Source organism: Sphaeramia orbicularis, chromosome 6 (genome assembly GCF_902148855.1).
Source record: "Sphaeramia orbicularis chromosome 6, fSphaOr1.1, whole genome shotgun sequence".
Lineage (NCBI taxonomy): Eukaryota > Metazoa > Chordata > Actinopteri > Kurtiformes > Apogonidae > Sphaeramia > Sphaeramia orbicularis.
The window spans coordinates 25,468,806-25,496,059 of NC_043962.1; the positions used below are offsets into that span (position 1 = coordinate 25,468,806).

Here is a 27,254-nt window from a genome sequence, read left to right on the forward strand (position 1 = left end):
TGAATATTGTATGGATTGCATGTGTGTGTTTTCGGATCAGCTGCAGCCAGGGTTACTAGTGTGTGGTATAATGATGAGTTAAATTAGCTGTGTTGTCTAACTGAGGGAGGAGCTGACTTGAACAGATCTGATGTCTCCAGTGGACAGTAAACATGTCCAGGCTGTGAGGTATCAGCAGTCTGGGGCCACATCTTCCTTCTATCCATCCCTCTGTCTCTCCAGGGAGCATCAGTGGAGCAGGTGCTCACCCCCCCTCCCCTCCCTCCTCCTCCTCCTCCTCCTCCTCCTCTCATACCCCGCCCCGCCCTCCCTCCCTCTCTCTCTCTCTCTCTCTCTCTCTCTCTCTCTCTCTCTCTCTCCCTGAGGACAGTTAATGTGTTGTCCTTCTTCCCACATCACCGCATCGTTGCGTGCTGTAGCTGCTGGTCTCTCCGCACTCTTTCTGTTTTATCCGATCAAGGATGCGCAAAAACCGAGGATCCTCTTTCCTTTCGTGAGGCGGTAAGTTCTCTATTTCCTGTTGTTTAACTGCTTCTCTCTCTCTCTCTCTCTCTCTCTCTCTCTCTCTCTCTCTCTCTCTCTCTCTCTCTCTCTCTCTCTCTTTTTGTTAATAGCCAATAGTGAGAAAAAGGATATCTCGCTTCACACTTTCTACTGTGTGTGTGTGTGTGTGTGTGTGTGTGTGTGTGTGTTTTCTGGACTGAAGTTTCAATAAGGTGCGTTTGATTTATCCTTGTTAATTGGAACTACATCCTCTGTGGCTTAGTGTTTTGTTGTTTTGTTTTTTTTTTTTTTAATTTTAGTTTCTATATGACTTGCTTTATGGTGATGTGACATTGTGGTCTATTTGCTATGTTTGGCTTTCACAGTCTGTTTGTGGTCAGTCCCAGCCTCACAATGAAGTCTATATTTGGCCTTTTTTGTCAGCAACACACGGACTGTTGGAGGATGTGCGGTACTGTGTTTTTACTGACTAATTTTAGATTAAATGACTCTCAAAGTGTGCGCCGTGTGATTGAATCACTCATCTGTATGTGATCAAACTGGTAGAGCTTGACTGACAGAAAGCAGACATCAGCAGAACATAACTTCTGGTCTGTTTTTTTCACAATAAAAAAAAGAATGGCAGCATGAACTGTGACTTATGGACGTCAAGGTCGTAGTTTAAGAGCAATGAAGGCATGAGGAAAAATCATTTGTCTCCTAGAACTATTATTTTAACACAGCTGAAGCCTATGAAAGGATCATATGATGCTGTTATTGTGAAGCCAGAGTGATTTCACTTCCTGGTTTGTTGTGATCCAACCTGACGCACCGGTGGAGGTGCCGTGCGTAAAAGGTGTCTGTGGTTCCTTGTTATGCTATCTTTCTTGTCAAACTTGTCTGTGATTAAACACCGCTCCCGTTTGCTCCTGTTGAACTTAACGGACATGAAGGTTTCCCTGACACTGGTGGCGGTGTCACCCAGTTTTCTGGTGATGCTTGTCTCACAGCACCCATGGGAGTTGGAGGAGTCGCTCTTTAATCCGGGACCTTTAACAGCGACTGTATTGTTTGGCTGAGATAGATGCCGCTGGGCGCATTAGCAGCAGTCAAGCGGATCACGTCGCTTTTGTGTGTGTACACAGCCCGCAGGTGGAGTTCAACACACACAGACACACACAGACACACACTGACACACACTGCTCCATGCGCCATGTGCTGCTCCTGACCTGCCATAGACCAGCTGCTCATCAGGGGTTACCGAGTAAACCTCCAATCTCTTTAATTACCTCCTCCTCATATAGATACTGTAAAAACCACACACTCCACTCCTCATACACACTCTGGTTTTAGAGCTGATGCTGAATGATCCAAATCTGTGAAGCCTTGTTGTTGCAATTTGGAAATTTCCAGTTGAGGATGTCAGAAAAAATATCATTATAACCACAAAACACCTTTAGTTGTGTGTGTTTTAAGTATCTGCTAATGTGATCATGCTCATTTTTTATTTATCTACTGTACTAGAGCTAAAGTGATCAGTTCATTACACAAACTAAGTAATTAAATCAGTCAACAGCTACTTTGATAATTGGCTCATTGGATTTGTTTGATCAGTTTCACAGTCTATCTGAATTAACTGTACATCTTTATTCTTGGGATTTCTGGCATCATGTCAAAAGGATGTGCATGTAATTCACTTGAGTGCTTAAGTTGAATGTTTGCTTTATATTTCTGCAACTGGAGTGTGATTTATTTTTACTTTACCAGCTAAAGTAACCGGTTACACTGCAGATTAAGATATCTACTTGACCCACAAAGACTCAGAACTATTTTATGGTGACTCCCAGATTGCGATTCTCACCATTTATTATTATATCATCCTCTGCATTTTGCATGTTTCATTGTTAATCAGGTATTTTCCTATATTTATTTTACCAATCGTGCATGGTCATTATAAAATCTCAAGGTAAATTTAAAGGTTAAAAGGAGAAAACTGAAGAAAAAGTGACATTTTCAGCAAAATATATCATTATCTGAACATAAAAACAAGCATCTACAACCACTGTCAGTTGTGTGGGTTTTCTTGGTGAATCAGTGTTATAGAAAATGACTATTTCCATGTTCACTATGAAGCCTCTGAACGTCCAAATTAGATTCAGTCGCGGAAAAAATTATTAGACCATCAAAAGTCATAAAAAAACAATGGTTATGCAATCAAGTACTAACTCCTGTGTGTATCATGTGACTAAAATAGACAGAAAAGAAAACATGGAATGCCTAAAAGCACTGTTTTTGTCAGTACAATGCCATAGCTATTGATGTTATTATCAAGAAAACCATGGAAAATGGCTAGATATCAGCTCTTAAATTAAACTCTTATGAGCTATTTTTGTTGTTACAAATGTACCTTTAGTTTTACCAGGTATTAAAATGAACAAGAAATTGAAGAAAACAAGGACATTCTAATAATTTTTTCCACGACCGTACATGTGATGCAGCTGAAAACCAAGAAACGACATTTTACCGGAATCACTTAAATGTATTGATAGGAATAGTTGTTGAGAAGTTATTAAACATTTCAGATCAGTTGATGCTTTTGGTTGCCAGTTGCTGTTTAGGCCTTTGAGGTTTAACACAGGATGGCCTAAAACCAGTAACATAATTTAACACTTGTGAAAAATATGATGAATAACAAGTGCATTTCCTTTTGATAGACAAAGAGTCAGTTAGTGGTAAACCCAGTATGAGTTGAAATTTGGATGGAGCAGTATTTCATAGGTTTGGAATGTTTAAAAGATCAAATAACAAGTATTCTAGGATTACTTAGGATGACTTTGTTGATTTAGTAATATTAGTAACATTCTGCATTTTGTGCTTCTGTAGAAAAACACAAGAAGGAAGAGCTTGACTGTAATAACATAAAAACATAAATCAAACAATTTTGTTACAAAAGGTACAGTTTAGTGTCTTTTGCCTTTTTATAATGCTAATACTAATAAAAACATTGAAATGGTCATAAAAAGAGCTGAAACTTTTAGTCTGCAAATGCTGAGCTGATCATTAACAACCCAGGGTTCTTTCCTTATTTAACAGGTCTCATTTATACAGTAATAAACAGAAAAGCAATAAAAGAAAAAGTCAAACACAAATACACAAGTATGCATGTGAGAAACAACTCTGATTTACTGACTCAAACTGCGTCTTGAATGTTACACACTGACATTTTTTACTGCAGCGATAGTTGTTTTATAGGTGCTCTTTCACACCACACACCTCAATTAGATCTTGCAATTTATACTTAGCCAGCACCTGCCTTAGAGCCCAGTCTGTGTGCATCTGTTAGTGCATGTGCTTTCATACACCTTTGTGCAGTAAGTCTGTGTGTAGCAACCCCCCCCCCCCCTTGTGTTTGTTCAGATGGTTGTGGTCTAGCCATCGCGGTGTCGGCACCTGGTGAGCAGAGCCAGCCTCAGGCCAGAGGAGGAGGCACGGTGGCTACGTCTGTCAACCGTCTGACTCGTCTATCTGTATATACCTCCACCACCAAAGATGAACACACACATATGCTCGCACATAAAAACCTGTGGGCCTGAAGTCAGATACAGCCAGGCACCAAAACAAACTCAGACACAATAAGATTGCTTTGCCTCAGATTGTTTTATCTTTTTGCATCATCTCTGTATCAAAGAGGCGAGACTGAGCCACACGCTGCAGAATAGATCGATGACACCGAGGCCGATGTGATGGGAGAAGCTGTCGAGTGAGTGGTAAGAGACTGAAAAAGAGATAGTGAGGAAATGACAATGTAAAGAAATGATAAGGTTGGCAAACAGAGAAAGTGTTAGGGTCCAAAAAGCAGCTGCTATTTATATTTTCTCTTTGTATCTGCCAGACAGTGACAAGAGTTTTGTAGATAAGTACGCTGATTTAGGAAATAGAGAAGGGGGCACTTAAAGAGGAGAAATACCCTGCAGCCCAGAGGACAAATGGGACAGGGGTAGGCTGAGGAAGACTAAAAGAGCTTCACCTCTCTTTGCTGACATCCTGCATTTCTGCGTTAAGCTGCAGTGGTGATAATTTATCGAACTTTCACTAACATTTCCAGTCTGTTATGATTGCATGGTAAACATGGCTCTGCTCTGGCGGACACACTGTTTAATATAAAGCAGAGTAATGACTGCTGCACATCCATACTTCCTCTATTGTTTTTTTCTTATCCTGCTGTGCTACAAATTCTCAGCTCCAGTGTGTCTTTCTTTAAGTGATTCTCTGTTTTTTTTTTCTTTTGCTGGAGGTGTAAGTTATTACAGTATGTGGTTTTTCTGCTCCATTTATCCCAGGACCATAAATGCACGCTGGCTGTTTGCTCCCAAGGGGTCACATGCATATATTTTGTGACGTAAAACCGCATGAATCCTGAGTCAGCTTATTGAGTATGTGCGTATTTTCATATGTAGTTATACCCACAGCTTACATACGTGTGCTCTTGTTGATGTCATTTATACATTGATGTCATTTTTCAGAGTTTATTATTAACATGCAGGCCTGCTTTGTGAATGTGAGTGTGCGAGATGCTGGAGTGGGAGAGTCTGTGTGTTGTTTATGGATTGTAAGGAAGTGTTAAGTGTTTCTGTGCGAGCTGCAGAGTGACTGGGGCTAGTAAAGCCATTTAGCAGCCCCCTGAGTAACCCTGGAGACTGCTGTGTTGACGCCACTCTGACTGCTATTACAGACAAGTTTAAGAGGCTGTAAAACATTTGGCTACTTTTCCTCTCCCTTTCTGTGTGTGTCTGCATCAGAGGAATCTGAAAAAGTCTGCCAGCCATTGTAACAGCAACAGTAGCTGTTGTTGCAATTAGTATCAGTTGTGTAAAGTCAAATAATAGTGTCTTAAAAGTTAAACAGCTCATATTTATCGAATGAGTGTGTGTGGTTGTGTGTGCACTAGGTGTAATGGCAGGTAAGTGTTCGCAAACACAAATGAGGATAGTCATTGTGATGTCTGGAAGTCTGAACATGGAAGCCAGCACAGGAACACATGCATGCGCGCACACACACACACACACACACACACACACACACACACACACACACATGCAGACATACATGCCAACGTGATGAGGGTTAATGAGTAGGTAGTGTGGTACAACCTCCTCTTCCATCCTAATGACCCATCCCTCCTCTCACACACATACACACACAGACACACACACACACACACACACACAGACACTGTGCTTTTTTAATGAGCTGACGGGGCAGAGCAGGTCCCCCACCCCCCACCCCCCACTTCACCCCACCCTACCCACCGTCTTACAGTCCCCTGGTGTAGTGGGTGTTTGTCTGTGTGTGTTTGTGTGTAAGAGAGAGAACTACAGTGAAAGGGAGAGCAACAAACAGAAAAAGGTGTTAAAGACACAGGCCTCAACATGTCCTATATCACTTAAATCACACATAACAGCGGGTGGTTGTAGGTGTGTGTTTATGTGTGGATGAATGGTGCGATATCCGGATGCATGTACTTTCCATTTTGGCAAAACAGTTTTACTAGTCTTCTGCATTGGCTTATTTTTAGTACTGCTACGAGAACTAATAATGTAAACATAACTGATTTTCAAACCATTTTGTGTTCCCTAAAAAGCAGAGGATGACCTACTGGCACCAGCAGGTCAACATTTCCACCGACACAACACTTCATAGAAATCTGACGTCTCGCCCCTTCTGGGTGTGACCCACAGGACTTCACCTCGGAAAAATATGTATCACAGTCAGGGCTGAAAGACGCATACATTTGTCAATCCTGTTGGACTTAAGTCATGATGCAAGGAGACATATGACTGAAAATAATTATAAACTTATAATGATGTAGGAATTATAAAAACTACACAAAAACAAGTGAAATCTTAACTTTCTTTGTCCATAGTTAGATCTATTGGAGATGTCTGCAGCTCAGTGTGATCATTGCAGTTATTTTCTTCTCTTTTAGGGTCAAAACAGCATTCGAAATCTCTCTGACGGGACATTTTAGAGACAATTTGACAGATTATTGTTGCTAAATGACCCACATTTTTACTTTTAAATTCATTTTTGCTTTAGTTGGACCATAAGGGATTATACAAAACAAGGAGCTACTTTATATTGAAATAAATGTTGGAATGGCAATCCATTAACGTTCACTCTCTGACGGGACATTACTGTGTTTTGACCTTTGAATATCTTTTTTTTCATTTCTCGAAGACTGAGGTGAAATGTGCAGAGGTGACGGCCCTTTTGGTGTCGGTCATGTCCATTGTGTGGGACAAGAGGCACAGTTCATTGAACCAGTTCACACAAAACCAAATGGTACTTTGCTATCTTTACAACAATCTGTTACTCTCTTGACTTGTAAAATGACAAACATCACATGTGTAACTAATGGCCTACTTCAAACTGGATCAGAAATGTATTTGTCTCTTGCCATTGACTGGTCTTTTCCACACTGAGGTCTCATGGGGCACATTGGAAGAGGTGGGACTACTTTATTATTTTAAGTACATTCAAGAAATACATTGAAGTGAAAGTGTTTGTACTATTATGTTAAAACAGCAGGCTAAGTTACACAGTCTGTGTTCTGCTCAAAGTATATCTGAGCCAAGTCTAGTCTGACAATAGAAAGCTGATCCAAAAGATATGTTCAAGATGTGAAACCACTGTCAGTCTCATTTTGCTGGTGCAGTACATCACCTAAGTGTGCCAACTGTCATTGGCAGTTCGCCAATCTGTTTGCCAGCTACCAGCTTAGACACTGAATTTATAAGTGGAATTTTGCTTTTTATGGTACTTTGTGACTTTTGTAGAAAATAGACAACAAATTGTAAACATGAAGAGAGAAACAGTGGGAGATACGGGAATGACTCGCAGCAATAAATCTACTGCAAAAACCCTTTCAAATGACGTTAAACTGTGGTGTTTCCTCTTGTTGTTCCTCCATTATTCATCCATCCAGCATTTTGCTTTGTGTCAGAAGCATTACAGCCGTTAGCATGGTTGTAATCTTGTTTACTCACTCTGTCTGTCATCAGTTTTAAAAAGATCTTAAAGGAAGTTAAATGTCTCAATTTGTATTTAGAACTTGTGTTTTTTTATCCTTGAGCCTCCTGCTGTCAGGGGTAGGAGAGGTCAGAGGTGAAGGGTGAAAGGTCACTGTCAGAACCCCCCCCCCCCCCCCCCTATCCTCACTCTACCCCCGTCCCAGAGCAGACAGGACTGACTGGAAGAGACAGAGTGATGGATGGAGGGTTAACACACACACACGCACACACACACACACACGCAAAACACACAGCCCAAGCCACCCACCCTCTCACCCTCCTTGTCATCAACCCAAACCTGCCTCCTCCCCCTTGTACCCCCCCCCCCCCCCCCCCACAACCACCACCACCACCACCCCTACTACAGCCACCCTCCACCCCTGAGCCAAAAGGAGGAAGGATAAAAAATGAAGAGGGGGAAAAAAAACAACAGAGAGCACAGTTTGACAGAGAGAGGAGAGACAGCTAAGGAGAGAAAATGAAAGATAAAAAGAGTGACAGAGGAGAGCAGGAGGAGGAGGAGGAGGAGGAGGAGGTAGGATGGAGAGGGTGATAGATGGAGGAGGGGGGTGGATGAAGAAGAGGAGGTGGAGGAGGGGGGAAGTGGATAGAAAAGAGGTCACGTGACCACGTAGCAGCTGCAAGGCTGAGAGGGAGAGAGAGAAAGAGTCTCACAGAGGAGCAGAAAGACGACGAGCAGGAGGAACAGTGAGCGGACTGGTGAGTGTGAATGTTTGCATGTTAGAATTATGTGCACATACATATGTTAGGATGTGCGTGTTTTTGTTACTGTGTGAATGACATGCATAAACACCAGAGGAAGAGCCTGTGTGAGGAGATTGAAGAAAGAAAGCAAGAAACAGAGAGGAGATTATGTGTGTTGGCTTTTGTTAAATAAGCTCCAGTATGCTGAGATAAATGAGAGAGAGAGAGCGAGAGAGAGAGAGAGAAAGAGAGAGAGAGAGAGACGGGAAGGAAAGAGTTAGCAGAGAGGAGGAGGGAGAGAAAGAGTCGATAGAAACTGTCTTATCATCTCTCCCTTGACTGCTGGGCTCAGCAGAGACTGAGATATAGACACACACACAGCACTGTCAGGATCTGAGCCTTTCCTCTCTTCATTTATCTTTCCCTTTCTGTCTGTCTGTCTGACTCTCTATTTCAATTTCACTTTGCTTTATTGGTTTGACATGCAAATGCATTTCTCTCGCCCGACTAATAAAAGTGAGTTTAATCCAGGCTGCTTTTATTATAAAGAAAATCATACATCTTGCATGATGTGTTGTTTCCTGATGTAACATGAAACTCAATGTAGATGCTGCAGTTATGTATTTTTACATGTGTTTTTATATATGTGTATATATATATATATATATATATATATGTGTGTGTGTGTGTGTTTGTGTGTGAGTGTGTGTGTGTGGTTAGATGTCATTCATTGTGGTTAAGATGGAAGTTGACAGGTTACTCGTCATCTGTCTGTGTTGCTTTATGGCACCAAGTAAACTGAGCTTCTATTCTTGCAGTGTTTGGGCTTTTCACATTGAGCAGTAATATTTTTTTCAACTTTAAAAACATGAAGTTTTAATGGTTGGTTTATATTTCGCTAAATGAACAGGAAATGCATCCAGGCTCCAGTGGTTACCCTCCTTTAATGGCTGTCATGATTTCACACAAGGACCTCTGTGAAATTCTGCTTCACAGTCACTTGTCCTCATACTGTGCTGTGTTAAAATTTGGCTTTTATTTGTTCTCTCTCCCTTTTTTGTGTTTTTTTTTCCTCTCTCTCGTCTTCCTATCTCATCTTCTCTCGCTCTGTTTATCACTCTGTAGCTTCCCCTGCCTGTTTGTGCTCACACGTGTGAAGGCTGGCAGGTAGACAGTAGGCAGCTAATCTGACATCTGTAAATCTGAGATTCGTGACAGTTTCAATTAACCGAGTTTGCGGTCTGACTGCCTTTCATTCTCTCACTTCTTCCAAAATCCTCCTGTGTGATGAGCAGAGCGTTCAATAATAGTGTTCAGTGTGCACATATTAATTTTTAATGACTGTTTACTGCATTGTTTGGTTGTTCTTCTTGTGTGTGCACGGGCAGGTTGAGTGTGTTAAAAGTGGTTGTGTATGTGTAGTGGTGGTAATGAGGTCATTGCTGAAGCAGGCAGGGGGGCTCCTGGCTAATTCCTGTTGTAATTAACATTAGTGGGTCAGTAAGAGGGGTGAGGGTGAAGACAAAGGTTACCAACATGTTGGCTCTACTATTCGATAGATTGATGGCTATTATGTGACGTGAGGATGTGTGTTTTTGTGTGTGTACCTTCATGCATCTGTGGGGGTGTAAAAACACAATGGTATCTCATAATGTTGTAATGCGTGGCGGACCCTCCTGAGGTCTTAAGATGTGTTGGTTGACTCCCTTGAGGAAATGGACATGTGTGCACTCATGTGTGTGATTTGCTATTAGGGTCACCGCTCTATTTGACACAGCTCTACTCCCTCCACTCTGTCTCCAGTGGAGCTGACCCACGCGTCTGCACCCACTAGGATGTCCAGACACAAAGGCAGAAACACACACTCACGCACAGACACGCACTTCCCGTCCTTGAGCACTTTGTATGATGAGTTTCATTCATTCCCGATTATTGAGTTAAGAATGATCCACAGGAAAGTGTTCTTCTGTTCCTTCTTTTTTTAGACTGCCAAATGACAAACTTTATATGATTTTCCTCTTTCTTCTCAGGTATGAACCATGACTCCAATAAATCACCATCATTAGGAATGATCTCCACGGCAACTCGCACCACGGCTACTGTCAGTCCCCTCAGCCCACTAACCAATGGGAACGCAGCTGCCCAATCTGCAAACTCCGGATTCGCTGCTGCCCTGCGTAAACTGGCCAAACAGGCTGAGGATCCCAGAGGTGAGTCAAAGCTCCACGGCCAAGAGAGTTAACATAGTTCTCAAAAATTCAAATACAAACACACACCTATAATGGACTGTGGTCACACCCAAAAGCTATTACATAGTTTTAATACATCAGCACAGTTTCCTTATATCATCTCTAGCCAAGAATCTGCAACAGAATTAAGCTCTGAATAGTGTATTGATGGCAAAAAAAAATTGGACACTGTATTGCGATGTACTGCCAGTAAAGATGTAAAGCAGATCATCTCACACTGCCTGGTTGTTTGTTGGCTGGATGTGAAACATTTTGCTGCTTAGTAGCCCGTTTTGTGTGTATGTGTGTCATTCAGCTCATTGGTGTCCTAATGAAGGTGTTGGATAAGAGCTGACCTATTCTGACCTCTCCCTCTCTGTCGTTTCCTTCATCTGTTTCCATTCATCTCCTAATAATGAGAATCTAATTACAGCCAATTATAACAAGCTCACTCTCTTCCACTCTCACAGTCTCTCGCTCTCTCCTCGTAGCTCATCCTCTACCTAAGGCTCTTCATGAACTTGCACATTTCTACCTTTTCTCCATCTCATTATTTCCCCCTCTTTGCTCTTTCTGGATGTATTTGTGTTACGGTGGGGCCTCGTACTGATTAGTGAGTGTTACTGTAACAGAGTAATTGCAGAATGTTACCGACAACACACACATATTTTCTTTTTATCACACTTAACACCCTTGCTGTGTCTCACCCCGCCTCTTTATAAGACCTTCATTTATTACATCCTTATTTTCTTGTCTCTATGTCTGATTTTTTTTTCCCCCTCATAATCTTTCATCTTCTACTCTTTTCTTCATCTTTTCTGCTTCCTGTATCTTTTACACTCTCCTTTATTTTTGTCATATTTTGCCACAGTGCTTTTCATCAAAATGATTGAACCACTGTTTTCCTCTTCACAGGCCAGCACACTGACAAAGAAGTTAGCTTTTCTTTTTGTGTATCTGTATTATGTCAGGGGGGTTTGTTTGATCCCAGAATCTTTTTAATCTTTTTTAATTCCGCGTCTGATAACTGCAGTTTATTTCTGCCTCCCCTTCTGACATTCACCCGTTCTGTTCTGTCCTCTCTTAGGTTCTGCCGTCAGCGGTGAGTCGTCTCCAGTATCTTCTCCCGCCACCAGCCATAGCTCGCCAGTCACTACCCCTAAGCGGGGCTCATTAGGGCCCCTCCTGGGCCAGACCAGGGGCCACAGTGTCCCCAGCACACCTCCAGTTGTCACCATTGCCCCTACAAAGACCAGCAACGGCCTCTGGAGAGCCGACGCTCGCCAGGTAAGAGATCCCATTTATCAAATAGTCATAACCGCTGATATTCCAGACTCAGTTTGAGACAGATATCTGCTGCTCTCCTGCTGCTCATCAGTACGTTTTGTTCCCTTGTCTTTCTGCTATTTCTTCTTTTTCTCTTCTCATTTCTCCTGTGCTTTTTCACTGCGTCTTTATGTCCCCTTTATCCATCTTGCTGCTCCCACCATTAAAAAAATAGTCCCAGTGCTTGTCAACATCAAACTGTCAGAACCAGCCATCCTTCTATTTCTTCCTCCACTCTCTGTCTCACTTTTTCTGTCTTGTTAGATTCTTTCATTTTCATGCTTTCCCCCTCTGCCACACTCTGTCTTGCTCTCGCTAATCAGTCCGTGTCTTTTTCAGGGAACACATGAGGGGTTTGTAAAGAAACAGTGGAGGCTGCAGAGACTGGCACCTATTGTGTTCAGCTTCCTGCAGTGTTTGTGTGCGTGTATGCATGCGTGTGCATATGTGTGTGTGTACTTGACCCTTCACCACAAAAGGCTTAGGATGTGAAGAGGGACCTGCGTATGTGTGTGTGTCTGTGGATGTGTTTGCTCGTGGTTTAAGCTGGGGCGAGGAACCAGGCCCCCCGCACAATGCAAGGGTTAGCCCCCACAGTAGCCACTTCCCCTTGGATCAGAGCTGCCTTTCTCCCCCTTTACAAAGACCACTCTGTGGCTCTGCCTGCCTGGGGCTCCCATTCAGGCATTCAGGGAAAAAGGAGGAGGAGGGAGGCAGGAAAATAAAGAATAGGATGTTAAGAAAGGAGGCGAGGATGAGTAAGAAAGAACAGGAGAGCGACAGAGACAAGAACAGGCTCTAATGCTTTGCATGGTCTCAGTATTTGTCCACACTCAATACAACTTGTCCTAGAACAGAGGAACACGGAGAACTGCAAGATTTCAGTAAAAGGAGGAGACGTTTTGTGTTTATTGCCGCATCTGGGAAGGCAATTGGACGTCTGTAGGGTCAGAGGTCAAGGAATGCGACGGCTGCTCACCAGACCCTCTGTGCCATGTGTCCTCTCTGGTGTCCCCTTCTTGAATCTGTGAACATTCATCACTGGTTTGAATCTGCTTTTCATGAGTGATGCATTCAAAACTATTCAAACTCATTCAAATCATATATATTTCACTGCATGTCAAGTGGTGTCCACACATAGGGTAGCAGATCAGGTGCTGTGAGGAGAGCTGATTTGTTTGTAGGTTGTCTGTGGTACGTTTCACCTGTAATGCTGTCTGTTGCTGTAGCAACATGATCTGACACATTAGTGTAAATTCAGGTTTCCCTCCAATTAGCACTTTGGTGCCAGATGTCTCCTGTATCCTGAAAACACAGCTTTTGAGTGTGCTCTAAACTTCTTCCTTTAACATGGGTGCTGTTCAGATCCACTCACCTAATTGTGAACCAGTTGGAGTATACATAAACTGATTCAGATTCCCAGCCAGGACCAACAAATTGTTTTTTTCATGTGACCTGGAAGTTTTCAACTGTTGTAGATGTCATTTTTCTGCAGGTTGGAAAAAGAGAATAAGGAGGTCTTGGTGACAATGTGGTTATCTCTAGGATTTGAGGAAAAAATTGTAAGCTATAACACAATGAGCTCAACTGGACACCTTGATCACTGAGGCCGTATTGCAGCAACTTCTTTCTTAGGTTGTTTTGCATCGTGTCATTCTCTTTCTCTGCCCTGATTCTAATATACAGAAAAAAATCCACAACAAATCTAGAAAAAAAGAAGAAAGAATGCCTAATGCAGATTTGGTAAGGGCTAGTGTTACTTGATCTCAAGAGCAAATAATAAGCAAACAAAAAAAAATGTCAAAAAGGTTTATAGAGACTCATATTAGGATCCATTATCTATTGTGCAGAATCTGTTGATGTATCCTTGATTGTATTGGTTGCATTGAAAACTGGTGGGAATGTGTTATGGTTCAGTGGAATGCGCTCTGCGAAATCATGTTAGATATATGTGTTGTCATTTGTCAATTGAAGAATCAGAGCTTATTTTGTGAAGAGGTCCTAAGTGTGTATTTTGCACACACAGTACCTTCAGGCTTTTTGCAATTTACATCAAAATTGCAGGAGAGGGAGTTGAGTAATGACATCTGACATATTAAGCAAACTGGTACAGGCCCAAACCCAGGACACAATCACATGGTCTGTGTCCTTGCCAAATCTACCACCATTTACTGGAGTTTGGTAAACATGCTTTTGTAATTTTTAGGGGATTTCCAGCACTGCTTTTGTGGTGATTTAAAGGTTGGAATTTTAGTATAAGCAGTCATGGATCAAATGCATCTTTGTGGTGACCAAATCCTCTGAGTGGGAAGCTTTTAGAGAGAGTGAACAGAGAGAGTAGTTGTCCAGATATTAGGATCATCTTTCCACTTTGATCTTGACCTGTTATGACATATCGGGCCCACTTTTCCACTCCGCTGAGCCTCCGGGTGCAGCTCTGAGGTTTTACCCAGTCGCCGCTTCTCATTTCCCTCTTCTCTTTTCTCTAACTTTGTTCTGCTCAGCTTCAGTCGTGCACACATTCAAACCCCATGGCTGTATGTAGTAATGTCTGCTCTCACACTGTCTTTCTTCACGCCTGTCTGTCTCCTCGTCAGGCTGAGCCAAGTGTTCAGGGACTCGGTAGGGAACGGGTTGGTGCTGACAACAACCAGCCACAGCAGGATAAGAGGACTCCCCGTATCCCTTCACCTCACCCCCTGGCTCATCCCTTTGGACTCACCCCCAGCTCTGTCATGCAAGACCCCAGAATACAGAGTCTTAGGTAAGGTTTTTGTAGACTACTAAAATAACATTTTATCAGGTTGTGACCTCTGAAGACGCTCAGATATTCCCATTGTGTAAATATATATTTCATGGGCTCATGTGTCACCTAATATCTTGTCCTCTGGCTGTCATAGTTTGCCCGGGCAGATGCACCCGGTAGTTCCCTCAGGTGCTGTTCCAGAGGAGTACCTGAGAGCGCTCAGGCCCTTCGCCACCTCAGATGACCTCCGACTGACCTCTCTGCCCCTGAGTCTCGACCCTGCTGCTGCTGCTCATGCTGCTGCTGCTGCTTACTATCACCCTGCCTACCTGCACCACCCGCTGTCCTTACCAAGGTAGTACTTCAACCTCATAAAGCATGTTTTTCATAAGGCACTGAGGGTACAATAACAAGGAGGATTACTAGAATACTAAACTCACTAAGACCCCCTTCAGCCATGTTACATCTGGGTTTGTTTGCTATCCATTTTCAGTCTTAGTGGGCTTAGATTTCCATAATAGGTCACAATTGGCTCCAAAATTTTTATGATGCCATAAGTCCTGCTGCTAGATCCACCATCTCAAATTCAAATTTTTGGCAGGCACATTGATACTTTCTCCCTTCAGCAAATAAATGTGAGAAAACCTTCAAAGTGTCAAGCTCTTCAGGGGCATCTACATGCACCTGAATGTCAATGATTACTATGAATGAACATTGGCTAGAGCTTGTTAAGGTATGAAGGGGGACTCGGTGATCTTGTATTAACCCTCAAAGACCTAAACAGCTTCTGGCGACCAATAGCATCTACTGCTCTGAAATGTTTAATAACTTTTTAACTACTAATCCTATTAATACATGTAAATAATAAATGGTAAAATGCTGTTTCTCAGCTTATCAGTAGCATCAGATGTATCTTATTTGGATGTTCACAGGCTTCTCAGTGAAGGTGAAAAAACTGTTATCTTTTGCACCATTTATTCGCCAGTAAAACCCATGCAGTTTGATCAGTATGTTTTTGTGTTCAGTTCATGACATATTTTGCCGAAAAGGTCACTTTTACTTCAGTTTTCACTGCTGTAATGTAATAACCATTGAATTTACTTTAAGCTTTCATGAACATCTACAAGGTCAATATGTGAAAATTTCTGCTTTTCATGTAAAACTTGCAAAATGCAGTGGATGATATTATAATAAACAGTGATAAATCTTGTCGAAAAGGTTAAATGTAGGGAAAAATTCATTTGGAAGTCGCGGCAAAAATAGTTGTAGGTCTTTAAGGGTCAAAGTCCTTACTGATTTGCAGTTTGCTGAGTATGTTCTCAAAGTCAGAAAACAGTTAAACGCTACTAAAAACAGCTACAGGACGTCATACCTGGTTTTCCGTACAGATGCAGGCTAATTGGTTTGCCTCTGTTTGTCTCAGGATGGAGGAGTCTTTGTGTCTTTCTGCACTGCGGTCGCAGTTCTACTCTGTGCCTGCAGGGGGGGCCTTCCCTTCTCTCCACCCCTCTGCCCTCCACTTGCACCTGCCTGGAGCCCGTTATCCTGGAGAGCTAAACCATACAGCACTAGCAGAGAGGTAATATACACATATATATGTACAGCGCATAAATACCCTTGTTTCTTTCTTTTTTCTTTTCTTTCTTTCTTTCTTTCTTTCTTTCTTTCTTTCTTTCTTTCTTTCTTTCTTTCTTTCTTTCTTTCTTTCTTTCTTCAGTCATCACCTCTGTCTCTCTCACTCTGTCTGCAGGGCTGTGTAATCTTTCTCTGCAGGGTAGGCACAGGTTGCTGAGTGTGTGATATTTTTAGCACACACCCCACAGTGCCTCCTATACACTCATCACACACACTGCCCTTCACACATACACATGCATATGGAAGCAAGTACATGCATGAGGAAGTCTCTTGTTACTCCATCTCTCTTCCATTTTCCTTCAGTACTCAGCTCCTCTCTCAGTTTCACAATACACATTGTTTCCCTGTGGCATAATACACAGGGGGAATGTTTGTGTTTGAAATGGATGGTATTTATCGTCTGCTTCTGTAATGGCTCCTGCATTTCTTGTAGTTTGTTGGTGTGCTATTGATTGCTTTTGAATGTGGACTGTTGTCTGTGTGTGTGTGTGTGTGTGTGTGTGTGTGTGTGTGTGTGCCTGTACGTCCTTTTCCTGTGGATACCTATTAAGTGTTCATCTGCTCTTGCTCAGTCATGCTGTGTATGGATTATTTTCCTCATGGTAAGTGGAGTATGTGTGTGCATATCTGCGTGTGTTCCGCTGCAAGTGTGTGTTTGTTTGAGCAGAAATGTTTGTGTGAGGTTCACCAGTGTGTGGTTAATATCTGCCTCATGTTGGGTGTTGCATCTCTCACCTCTCCCCCGTGTGTTTGTGTGTGTCTACATGGCGTGTGTGTGTGCATACTTGTCAACCTCCCCCACAGGCTACAGATGGAGAATGAGCTCCGCCAGCGAGAGAGGGAGCAGGAGCGCGAACGAGAGAAAGAGAGGGAGCGAGAGGCAGGGCTGGAGAGAGAAAGGGAGGAGGAGAGGGAGCGGGAGCGGGAGAGGGAGAGGGAGCTGGACAGACAGAAGGAGAGGCAGAGGGAGAGACAGCAGCAGATGGTCAGAGCTGCGGAGAGCCACTACCTGGCTGAGCTGCAGGCTCGGAGGGCACCACCGGAGGACAGGGCCAGGCCAGGGGAGAGGCTGACCCCAAACAGACTGGGTACCTACACATCAGCACCATCACACATGCACAATACACAGTAAATGTACACAAAACCAGGCATATGTTAATATTTACACACACACAGAGCTCATAATTATTTAAAAATGATAATACTGTTAATACTCTTGGTGATCAAAGGTGAAGCTCTTGTGTGTTTTTACATTAGCCCCTTTTCCATCAGATCCCCAGGAAGTTTTATTACCAGGAACTTATCTACCCGAGTAAGAGAATTCCTGGTAGTCTGCATGGCGTGTGTTTCCACCACACCTCAAAGTTCCTGAATATTTATTTAAATGAGGCTCAAATATTATCATGAAATAAGGTGAGGCTTTTGAAATGCGAAAACCACACCTTATTCTTTTTTGTTTATTGTTAACAAGTAAAAATAATAAAACTAAATTCTTGACAGTTTCAATATGTCATGCTCTGGACATGTTTCATTTTCTTGCTGAAACATCCAGTTATGACTTTTTTGGAACAGAGCATGTGCAGAAGGGAGAATGTGGGTTTGGAGAATAGGGAGAGTTCAATGACTTTAAAGTATTTCTTAATGCAATATATCACAAATGCATGGGGTGTCCAAAAAGTTTTTTCCACTACTGTATGTATATGTATGTGGAAGTGAAGGATGAGGTGTTCTCTTATGAGTTTAAATTCTCCCTCTTCTTAAGATAAATAGACTCTCTTGGTCGTGTTGGAAAATGCATTGTCACAAAGCTGAAAATAGGGCTGTTTTCAGGAGCTTTTGAAAAGTTGACTTTTTAGAGTTACGTGGTTCCCACAGGACAACAATGAAAGAAATATTTGATGATCTTATAAAACAATTATGTATGGCTATATATTAAACTATAAGTAGTTTATAAAAATGGCTCAAATGAACTCAACCTCAAACATAAACAGCAGTAAAATGTAACATACATATTGTTTCTTTTTGATACTAATACTTATATATTTATATTTATTTCAAGTATTAATCTAATGTGTATTGTGGATTTCAGCTCATTTATCTTGACTTATTTTTGAGATATCATCTTGTCGTTATAATGCTGTTAATTACATTACTCATCTTACATCACACTACAATATCTAATATTTAACACAATAAGATTTGAAATAACTTTTGTTTTTTTAACCTACTCTTTTTCCAGATAAACCCAAGGAGTCAGAGCACTCAGGTTTCACAGCGCCTAAACCTCTGTCCATGCAGCCTGGCCTTCACTCCTCCAGGGGCTCCATCCCACACCCAGTGCCCAGCCTGGTGCCCTCTCACATGGGCAAGCATCACACTACTGCTGGAGGGATTCATGGAGCCCTGGCAGCTGCCATGATGACTCAGAGAGCAAATGAGGAGGCCTGGTTAACAAGGCAAAGAGGGCAAGGGCAGGAGAGAGACCGTCCACTGGAGCTGGGACTTAGGTCGCCCGGGAAAGGGGTGGAGCCACGGAAGGATAGCCACAGGTAAGTGCCACATAATATCACTATAAAGCTAAATGATTGGTATTTTAAATGTGAGTGTACAATGGTGGAGAAACGTTTCTGGACACCCCATGTATTTGTAATATATTGCATCAAGATCTTAATGCCACTGAGGTCACTGAACTCTGCCAAGCATTGTTCCGTTCTCCAAACCCACATGATCCCTTCTGCACGTGCTCTGTTCCATTGAGGCCCAAACTGGATGTTTCAGCAAAATAATGAAACACATCCAGTTGAACAAGCTGAAACTGTCAAGAACTTAGTTTTGTTATTTTTTCATGCTAACATTAAACAAAAAATCATTTGCTTTTGTTTGTGTCTGCCTGATGCAGCCACAGCTTTTCAAACACAAAAAGATTTTTCGGTAAATATTTCAAGATAATATTTGAGATTGTGTAAAATTTCAAGGGTGTCCAAATTTTTTTTCCACTACTGTATTTGGCATATACTTAGGGATTAAAAGCTAATTCTATTTTTTTTCTCATTTTTTCTTTTAAACAGAACTAATTCAGTCCATCCCAACTCAAGCAGTAAAGACATCCCTCCCAGCCTTGGTGCTCCACCCCCCCTTATCTCTCCTAAAGGCCCCCATAACCCCTCAGTCCCTCCGACAACACTGTGGAATCCAGCTTCCTTTGTTGATACTCCTGTGGACACCCGTCGAAAACTAACCCCCCCTACGCCACCAACTCGGCCTCCGCCGGGACTGACTAGAGCTGACAGAGCCCCCCTGAGCTGGGGGGAGAGGATGGAAGAAGGAGGGCGGAGGAGGGCGGAGGGCCTGGACAGGTACCCGTCACTGAGGGGGACCAGTTCCCAGGAGGCAGGATCCTGGAGCAAAGCTGATCAGGACAGAGCCATTCAGAGTCTATACCAGCGGCACCACATCAATAATCTCCATCAGAGATCCTGCGTGTCTCTCCCAGTCCACGGGTCCTGCAGTGACCTGGGTGGGCAGCGTCAGACAGCGTCTCCGTCCCCGGTGAGGGAGCGACAAAGTCAGGCTCCTGACAGTTTACTGGTGTACGACGAGGTGCTTCAGCAGCACCGACGCCTGCTCAGCAAGCTTGACCTGGAGGAGAAGAAGAGGAGGGAGGCCAGGGAAGGAGGTGAGCAGGATTAACCCATAAAGACCTATTGGTACTTCTGCAGCAATTCCCAAATGACTTTTACTCTCTAGTTAACCTTTCTTAAGTGATTTATCACCATTTATTATAATATTATCCTCTGTCTTTTGTGTTTCTTCAATAAAAATCAGGTATTTTCCCATATTTAATTTACTGATCCTGTAGATGTTCATAAAAGCTCAGACTGAAGTTGTCATAATATCAGAAACAGAGAAAAATTTAAAAAATATGACTTTTTTCAACAAAATTCACTATTAACTGAACATAAACCCAGTGTCTCCATCCACTGTCATTGATCCAACTCCATGGGTTTCACTGGTGAATCAATGTTGTAGAAGATGACAGTGTTTCCACATTCACTACGGAGCCTCTGAACATCCAAATGGGTCACATCTAATGACCATGAAAAGATGACAAACTGTATTTTACACCAATTATTTACATCTATTGATAGGTTTAATGGATCGGAAGTTATTAAACATTTTATATTGGTAGATTATTTTGGTCACCAGTGGTTGTTTGGGTCTTTATGGGTTAAGGACCAAAAGACCGTTACTGGCCAAGCCAAACATCAGATCCAATGCTCAGCATTTTTCTGTATCTGTAATTCTAAAATGTGCTACTTTTGGTCTGATGTAGCCTGATGTAGCTGGGTCTCTGTTTATAGTCACAACTCTTGCTGACTCTGTTTATGCATCATCATCTGGTCCTGCTGAACTGGGACCACTAACTGGAAAATGGAGAAATCTTGTTTATTTATTTACTAGAATGTCAGTGAACTTTATAAGAAATGTGGTTAGAGGCTCCCTGTAGTTTTTAGAAGGTAATGTTGAGTTGTTAACATGCACTAATATTCATTTTAACCTTAAAAGACCCACAACTCCCAAATGATTTTGTGCTCCCCCAAATGATTTGTCTCCATTTATTATAATATCATCCTCTGTATTTTACATTTTTCAGTGGAAATCAGGTATTTTCCTATATTTAATTTTTACTGATCATGTAGACATTCATAAAACCTCAAAGTAAATCCAAAGATTATTAGAACAAATTAGAAAAAAAATAAGGAAAAAGTGACTGTTTCAGCAAAATATATCATTAAGTGAACATAAAAACAAGCAGCTATTTATCAAACTCCATGGGTTTTACAGGTGAATCAACTGTGTTTCCACATTCACTACGGAGCCTCTGAACGTCCAAATGGGTCATATCTGATGATGTTGAAAAGCTGATCAACTGTATTTTACCTGAATTATTTATATGCACTGATAGGATTAGTGGATCAATTAGTAGTCATCAGTACATGCTTTTTGTCAGTGGCGGATGTTTGGGTCTTTATTTCCTGGAGTTTATATAATTGGAAATTTTATAGCCAAGATTTTCATTACTACTGTTACTCAAGACTGATTCATATACTGGTCACACAAATTGTATCATAGAAATGGACTGCATTAAGAAGTGTTCGCAAATCTGTAATAATAAAAAGTAACATTTCTCTTTCTCTGCTTTTTCCAGGTTATTATTATGATATGGACGAGTCTTATGATGAGAGCGATGAGGAGGAAGTGAAAGCCCATTTAAGACGAGTGACAGAGCAGCCCCCACTCAAACTGGATACATCCTCTGAGGTGTATGAAAGCAGAAATGCTCACATATTCATTCCAGCAGACTGTAAAAAAATTAAATGGCAGGTTTCTAAAATTTTGATCTTTATTTCTTCATTTGTAGAAAGTGGATTTTCTGCGTATGTGCGGCCTGACCACGCTCGCCCATCGTGATGAGCTTGTGGTGCGGAAAAGGCGGAAAAGGAGGAGGATGTTGAGAGAACGCAGCCTCTCGCCGCCAGCGGTACGAGGAAAGAAAAAGGCCTCGTCACCCTCAGCACCTACAACTCCTTTGACTACCCCGTACACGGCCGATCAGATGGACAGCACCCCCGAACTGGAGGATAAAAAAGACTTCCTGCTTAGGTTCAACCTCTGCCACGTCAGCCCACAGCAGAGGAGAGGTAAAAACCTATGCGGTGTCCACACACATCCCACATGCTCTTCAACGGTCTTCACTGTTGTCGTGGTGATTCCCTGTGGAAAAAATACTTTATATCCACTCGGGCTGTGGGAGGGTTGAGACGTGAATAAAGTTTGGAAAAATCAGAAGGAGGAGGCTGTAGCAAGTTGTACCTACTTTGTGCTGTAAAGCCAGGTTTGGATTAAAGAAGATACATATTTTTATTGTAGATATGTGTTGAGTAAGTACGCTATATGGGCGAAAGCATCAGGACACACTGAATTCTGCTGTTTCATTTCTGCAAAACAATAATGACACATAATTTGATTTTATACAGTGATATATAGTACTGCAATGAACATTTTTGATTTGTATTTAGAGTCAATTTTGTTTACAATGTCATCTAAAACAACACGTTTGTTTTTACTTAATATAACTTTACATCTGTTTTTTTATCATTGGAATTTATTAAAATGTTCTACCCCTAGTTTTCTGAAATATTTGCCACATTCTGACCATAAATTATTATATTAAACCACAAGTATCATCTCATCTGGTTTCTTCAACACTCACTCAGGAATAAAACCAGCCTTTAAACTTAAAAGAAATATTGAATTTAAATTGATAAGATAAGACGAGATAAGATAAGTTAAGATAAGATAAGATAAGATAAGATAAGGTAAGGTAAGGTAGGGACTAATAAAGGTAGTCCACAAGGGGAAATTCCAGATTTACAGCAGCAATAGTGGAGCACAAACAAAGCACACAAGAGCAAAATCAAAAATAAAAACAAATCAAAAAAGCTATAAATACTATTTACAGCTGTGCACATGCTGATCATGCCACAGGTTGGATAGGGGAGATACTCATATGTACACCCATACACACATATCTACACACATAATTATATATATATAGACATGTAAATAGATTATACATATGAGTACGGTTTATGGTGCTAAGTATTGGCAACTGACATTTTTATCATAGTAGCATGTCAAATTAGCAGAAATGGGACTGTCTCTTACTCTATCCTCCCACTCATGCCCTGTCTTTCTCCACTGAATCAATCAAATGAAATGCATAATGTTCTAAAATAACTCATATGTCCCAATATATTTATGTCCATATAGTGTATAATCAGTTGCTTTTGCTCATGTAGTGTATGTGGGTGTGTTTATCTGATATAAGTCACTAACAGGAATTCTATTAATATTAAAAAAATACTCAAACAAAATAAACGTTGAAGCCTGTTGACACTCTAGCTGAGGGGTGTCAAACTCATTTTCTTCCGGGGGCCACATTCAGCCCAAATTAATCTGAAGCGGGCTGGACCAGTAAAATAATAGCATGATAGCCAATAAAAAATGGCAACTCCAAATTATTTTAGTGCAAAAAATAACACTCACTTATGTCAATATTTATTTTTACAAACTATCCAAACAAAAAGGATGTGAATAACCTGAAAAATGAAATTTGTTAAGAAATATAAGTACAATTTTATCAATATTATGGCTCGTCTTATCATTTATAGGCTACATGTGCATTACAGATCAGATCTATGAAGGCACAAAACATTTAGTAACAGGCAGAATATTGTTAAAATTGCACTGAATTTTCTGTAGACATTTCAGGTTGTTCATATTTGTTCAGGTTATTCACATTTTATTGTTAAAGAATAGTTTCTTAATGTAAATATTTTCATAATTTAATGTTTTTTGCTCTAAGTCAAAGAGAAAAAATTGGTGTTGTCATTATTTATAGGTTATTACGATATTATTTTTGAGCTCGATGCCGTAACTTGCACTTTGCCAATTCATTCCGCGAGCCGGATTGGAAACTTTGGCGGGCCGGTTTTGGCCCCTGGGCTGCATGTTTGACACCTGTGCTCTAGCTAAATTGTTGATGTCTTAGTTATAATAACGACACTGGTCTGGAATCAGAATCAGGAAGGTGTCTGTTAGGTTAACTTTTAGCCGCCTTACTTAAGCTTAACCAAAGGTGGTTTCTGATTTGTAATTTTATATATACATATATATATATATATATATATATATATATATATATATATATATATATATATATATATATATATATATGTGTGTGTATATGTATATCTGTGGTGGTATTGTACTAGACATCCTCATATCATCCATTCAGTGACATATTTCCATCATTGCTTTTTGCCAGTCTGGGAGTCATCCTGTTTTGGAAGCACTGACAGGTGTTCTCATTCTGTCTGTTCCTCTGTAGATAGGGAGAGGACAGAGGAGTTGCTGATGGCCATCCAGAGGAAGACAGTGACATTAGACACTCTCAGATATAATCCATTACCTCCATGTAGCAGTCCTCCTGCTCCCTCAAGTGGTAAGACAAACTCATATTGTACATACTGTAAATCACATACACTGCTGTCAAATTGCATAAAAAAATTAAAGGGAGTGTTCTTATTTTTTTGCAGGTGACTCCACATCAGCTCCTCCTCCGTGTCAACCAAATGGACATCTTTACCCAGACTCCCCGAGCCCGTCCCCTCCCTACGTAAATAAATCTAAGCATTTCCTCTACAATGACGCACTCAAGTCCTCTATAGACTCCCAGGTGGCGTGCTTTCCTCCACCCCTGGCCACCCATCATGAAAAGACTGAATTCATGGAGGCTCAGTCAAAAAGGAAGCTTCAGAGCCTCCAGAATGGCATCACTGCTGCTGCTGCTGCTGCTGTGACGCTGAAGAAGGAGCCCAGCACTGTGCACAACGGACGCAATCGACCCTGGGAGAGGTTCACACCTGAGACCTTTGCTCAGCACTTCCACCAGGCTGTGCTGCAGTCCACACACAGCACACTGCAGAGCAAAGGTTAGACATCCAGTCCCAGAGCTGCATGGCTAGTGCAGCTAATCATCAGTGTTTAAATAATATGATGCCATCTAGTGGTACTTACATATCCTAGCAGCTGAACACTGATCAGTAGTGTTGGAGAGATAGATGCAACAGTATATGTAATTCTCAAGGTTCTAATAGTTTTGGATTTTTCATTATAGCTTAGTTTTATTTAGTTTTGACTTTTTTTTCTCTACTTCAGTTAGTTTTAATTCATTTTTAGAGCTGGTTTGCTAGTTTTTATTAGATTTGTTATTTTCTAAATGCTTAGTTTTAGTTTAGTTTTAGTTTGTTTTTTTTGTTTTTTTACATCTTTTCTCTTCTTCGCCGTCATATTCAAGTAAATCCCAGACAGGACTCTGCTGCTTTCTCCCAACTTTAGTCTCCATGTTTCCAGGTAGAGTGGGGACCAGAAGACGACTGGAAACCACAAGTGACAAGAAGTGACAGACCGTTAAATATCATATGTTGCCAGCAGCAAAAACTGCTTGAGGGAAATAAATTGATTTCATATCAATCTGACATTGACAAAGACGAAAACGAAGGGAATTTTATCCGTAATTTTAATCCATTTTAGTTAGTTTTATAAACACACAATACAGTTTCAGTTTGTTATCGTTTTTTTCTTTTATTATAGTGTTTATTTATTTCAGTTAACAAAAATGTTTTTACAATTCTAGTTTTCGTCATTTCGTTAGTTTTCGTTAATGATAATAACCTTGGTAGTTCTACATATATTTTCTTTTCACTAAAATGGACATATGTTGTATATGAATTTCCTTTACTTGCACTATTTTGTTTAATCCTTTCATCCATGAATTGCAAATAAATTAGTGGTATTTCTGACATAAAACATATCCAATTAGATTTCTTCACTATCTTATTTCTTTAGCATAATACCCAGCTTTTCATTGTAGTGGATTTCATGCATCAGTAGTTTAACATGTAATGGTATTAATTTTTTAAGCACAAACACATCCATAAAGCTCTTTCCACAAACAGAACATATCACCACTTTAAGAAAACCTACTATTTCTGTGTAAAATGTAACTACCCTCAGTGATTTTATTCGGAGAAACTTCAGTCACTGAGACAAAATGACTTAAACAGTAAGGATTAAACTATGAACAAACTATTTGCTAAACTGTAGCTTAGTAGAGACTTTCTTTGTAATCACAGGTTTTGGATTCTTCATACATTATATCAGGATAAGATAAAATAAGACTTTATTTATCCCACAGTGGGGAAATTAAAATGTCACAGCAGCATTTACAGTAAAGTGAGCCTAACAAATATTAGAAAATGCAATTGCACAATTAAGAGTTGGAGTGATTATTGCAATTAATGTAGCTTTAATTAAAAACTGAATAACTGTCCACTGCATTAATGTCACACATGAAAGAGTTAAATCATTTTTTAACTAGTAACTCCATTTGTGCTGAAATAGCTCAGTTGGGAGAGCATTAGAATGAAGAGTTAAAGGTCCTGGGTTCAGTCCTGGGTTTCAGTAGTTCTTTAGGAGCCCCTTGGCCAAAATTTCCTGAGGATTCTGCCCAAATGGTCAAAGTAGTTCAATCTAATCTAATCTAACTAGAAAAGTAACCATAACTTTGGCTTTTCATAGTGTACCTAGTCATCTGTAACTAACTATATTTCTATTATAGTGCTTTCTAAAGTGGAATTCTAGAAAAAAACAAAACTAAACAATAACGGTGATATTTATATCCCTGTTTCTTCCAAAGGAGGTTCGAACTGTGTTCCTGAGACAGGCCTGAACACAGACCGCTCACTGCCTCACAACATCTCCCCAGTGAAGGCTTCCAATCTCAACCACGCCTCTCAGCATACAAGCGTCAATGGTCATCACTTCCATCCTCATCTGGCTGGTCGAGACATGCAGGCACCAAAGGATCGCCTGTCTGATGAGGAAGAGGAAGAGTCTGGGCAGGAAGATGAGGATGAAGAGGAGGAGATGGAAGAGGTGCCAGGGAAGTGGCAGGGGATTGAAGCAGTCTTTGAGGCCTACCAGCAGTATGTGGACGGTGAGTCAATTTTCAGGTCGACTGATTTATATGAACTAGAATTGGTGTTTGTCTCAAAGGGCTTGGATGTTATTCTGAATAAGTGTGATTATTATAGTGTGATGGAAAAATAACTTTTTGGACACTAGTGATATATTACATTCAGAATCACTGTTAAGTCATTGAACTCTGCTAAATATTGTTCCATTCTCCAAACCCACATACTCCCTTCTGCACCTGCACTGTTCTGTCAAGGTGAAAACTTGATGTTTCAGCAAGATAATGAAACACATCCAGGGTATGACATGTTGAAACAGTCAAGAATTTAGTTTTGGGTTTTTTTCTTGTTAATAATAAACAAAAAATCTCATTTGCATTTGTTTGTGTCTGATGCAGCCACACCTTCTGAAACACAAAAAAAGATTTTTCCGTAAATATTTCATGATAATATTTGAGAC

General features: G+C 40.9%; 1 protein-coding gene across 3 annotated transcripts in view; it reads left to right on the forward strand.

Annotated features, from left to right (window-relative positions):
* Window positions 1-27,254, forward strand: part of LOC115420902 (genetic suppressor element 1-like) — a 45,386-nt gene that overhangs the window by 15,953 nt on the left and 2,179 nt on the right. Inside the window, exons 1-14 of one of the 3 annotated variants that reach the window (XM_030136515.1) lie at window positions 381-501; window positions 10,289-10,468; window positions 11,574-11,773; window positions 14,410-14,576; window positions 14,713-14,913; window positions 15,982-16,137; window positions 16,998-17,281; window positions 18,433-18,742; window positions 19,262-19,869; window positions 21,403-21,515; window positions 21,616-21,895; window positions 24,148-24,261; window positions 24,356-24,751; window positions 26,518-26,817. In XM_030136515.1, coding sequence (XP_029992375.1) covers window positions 10,291-10,468; window positions 11,574-11,773; window positions 14,410-14,576; window positions 14,713-14,913; window positions 15,982-16,137; window positions 16,998-17,281; window positions 18,433-18,742; window positions 19,262-19,869; window positions 21,403-21,515; window positions 21,616-21,895; window positions 24,148-24,261; window positions 24,356-24,751; window positions 26,518-26,817 — 3,307 coding nt within the window. In that variant the 5' untranslated portion in view covers window positions 381-501; window positions 10,289-10,290. Of the gene's footprint in view, window positions 1-380; window positions 502-8,229; window positions 8,274-10,288; window positions 10,469-11,573; window positions 11,774-14,409; window positions 14,577-14,712; window positions 14,914-15,981; window positions 16,138-16,997; window positions 17,282-18,432; window positions 18,743-19,261; window positions 19,870-21,402; window positions 21,516-21,615; window positions 21,896-24,147; window positions 24,262-24,355; window positions 24,752-26,517; window positions 26,818-27,254 lie in introns of those variants that run through there. The other 2 variants (XM_030136516.1, XM_030136514.1) reach the window with 2 other exon arrangements.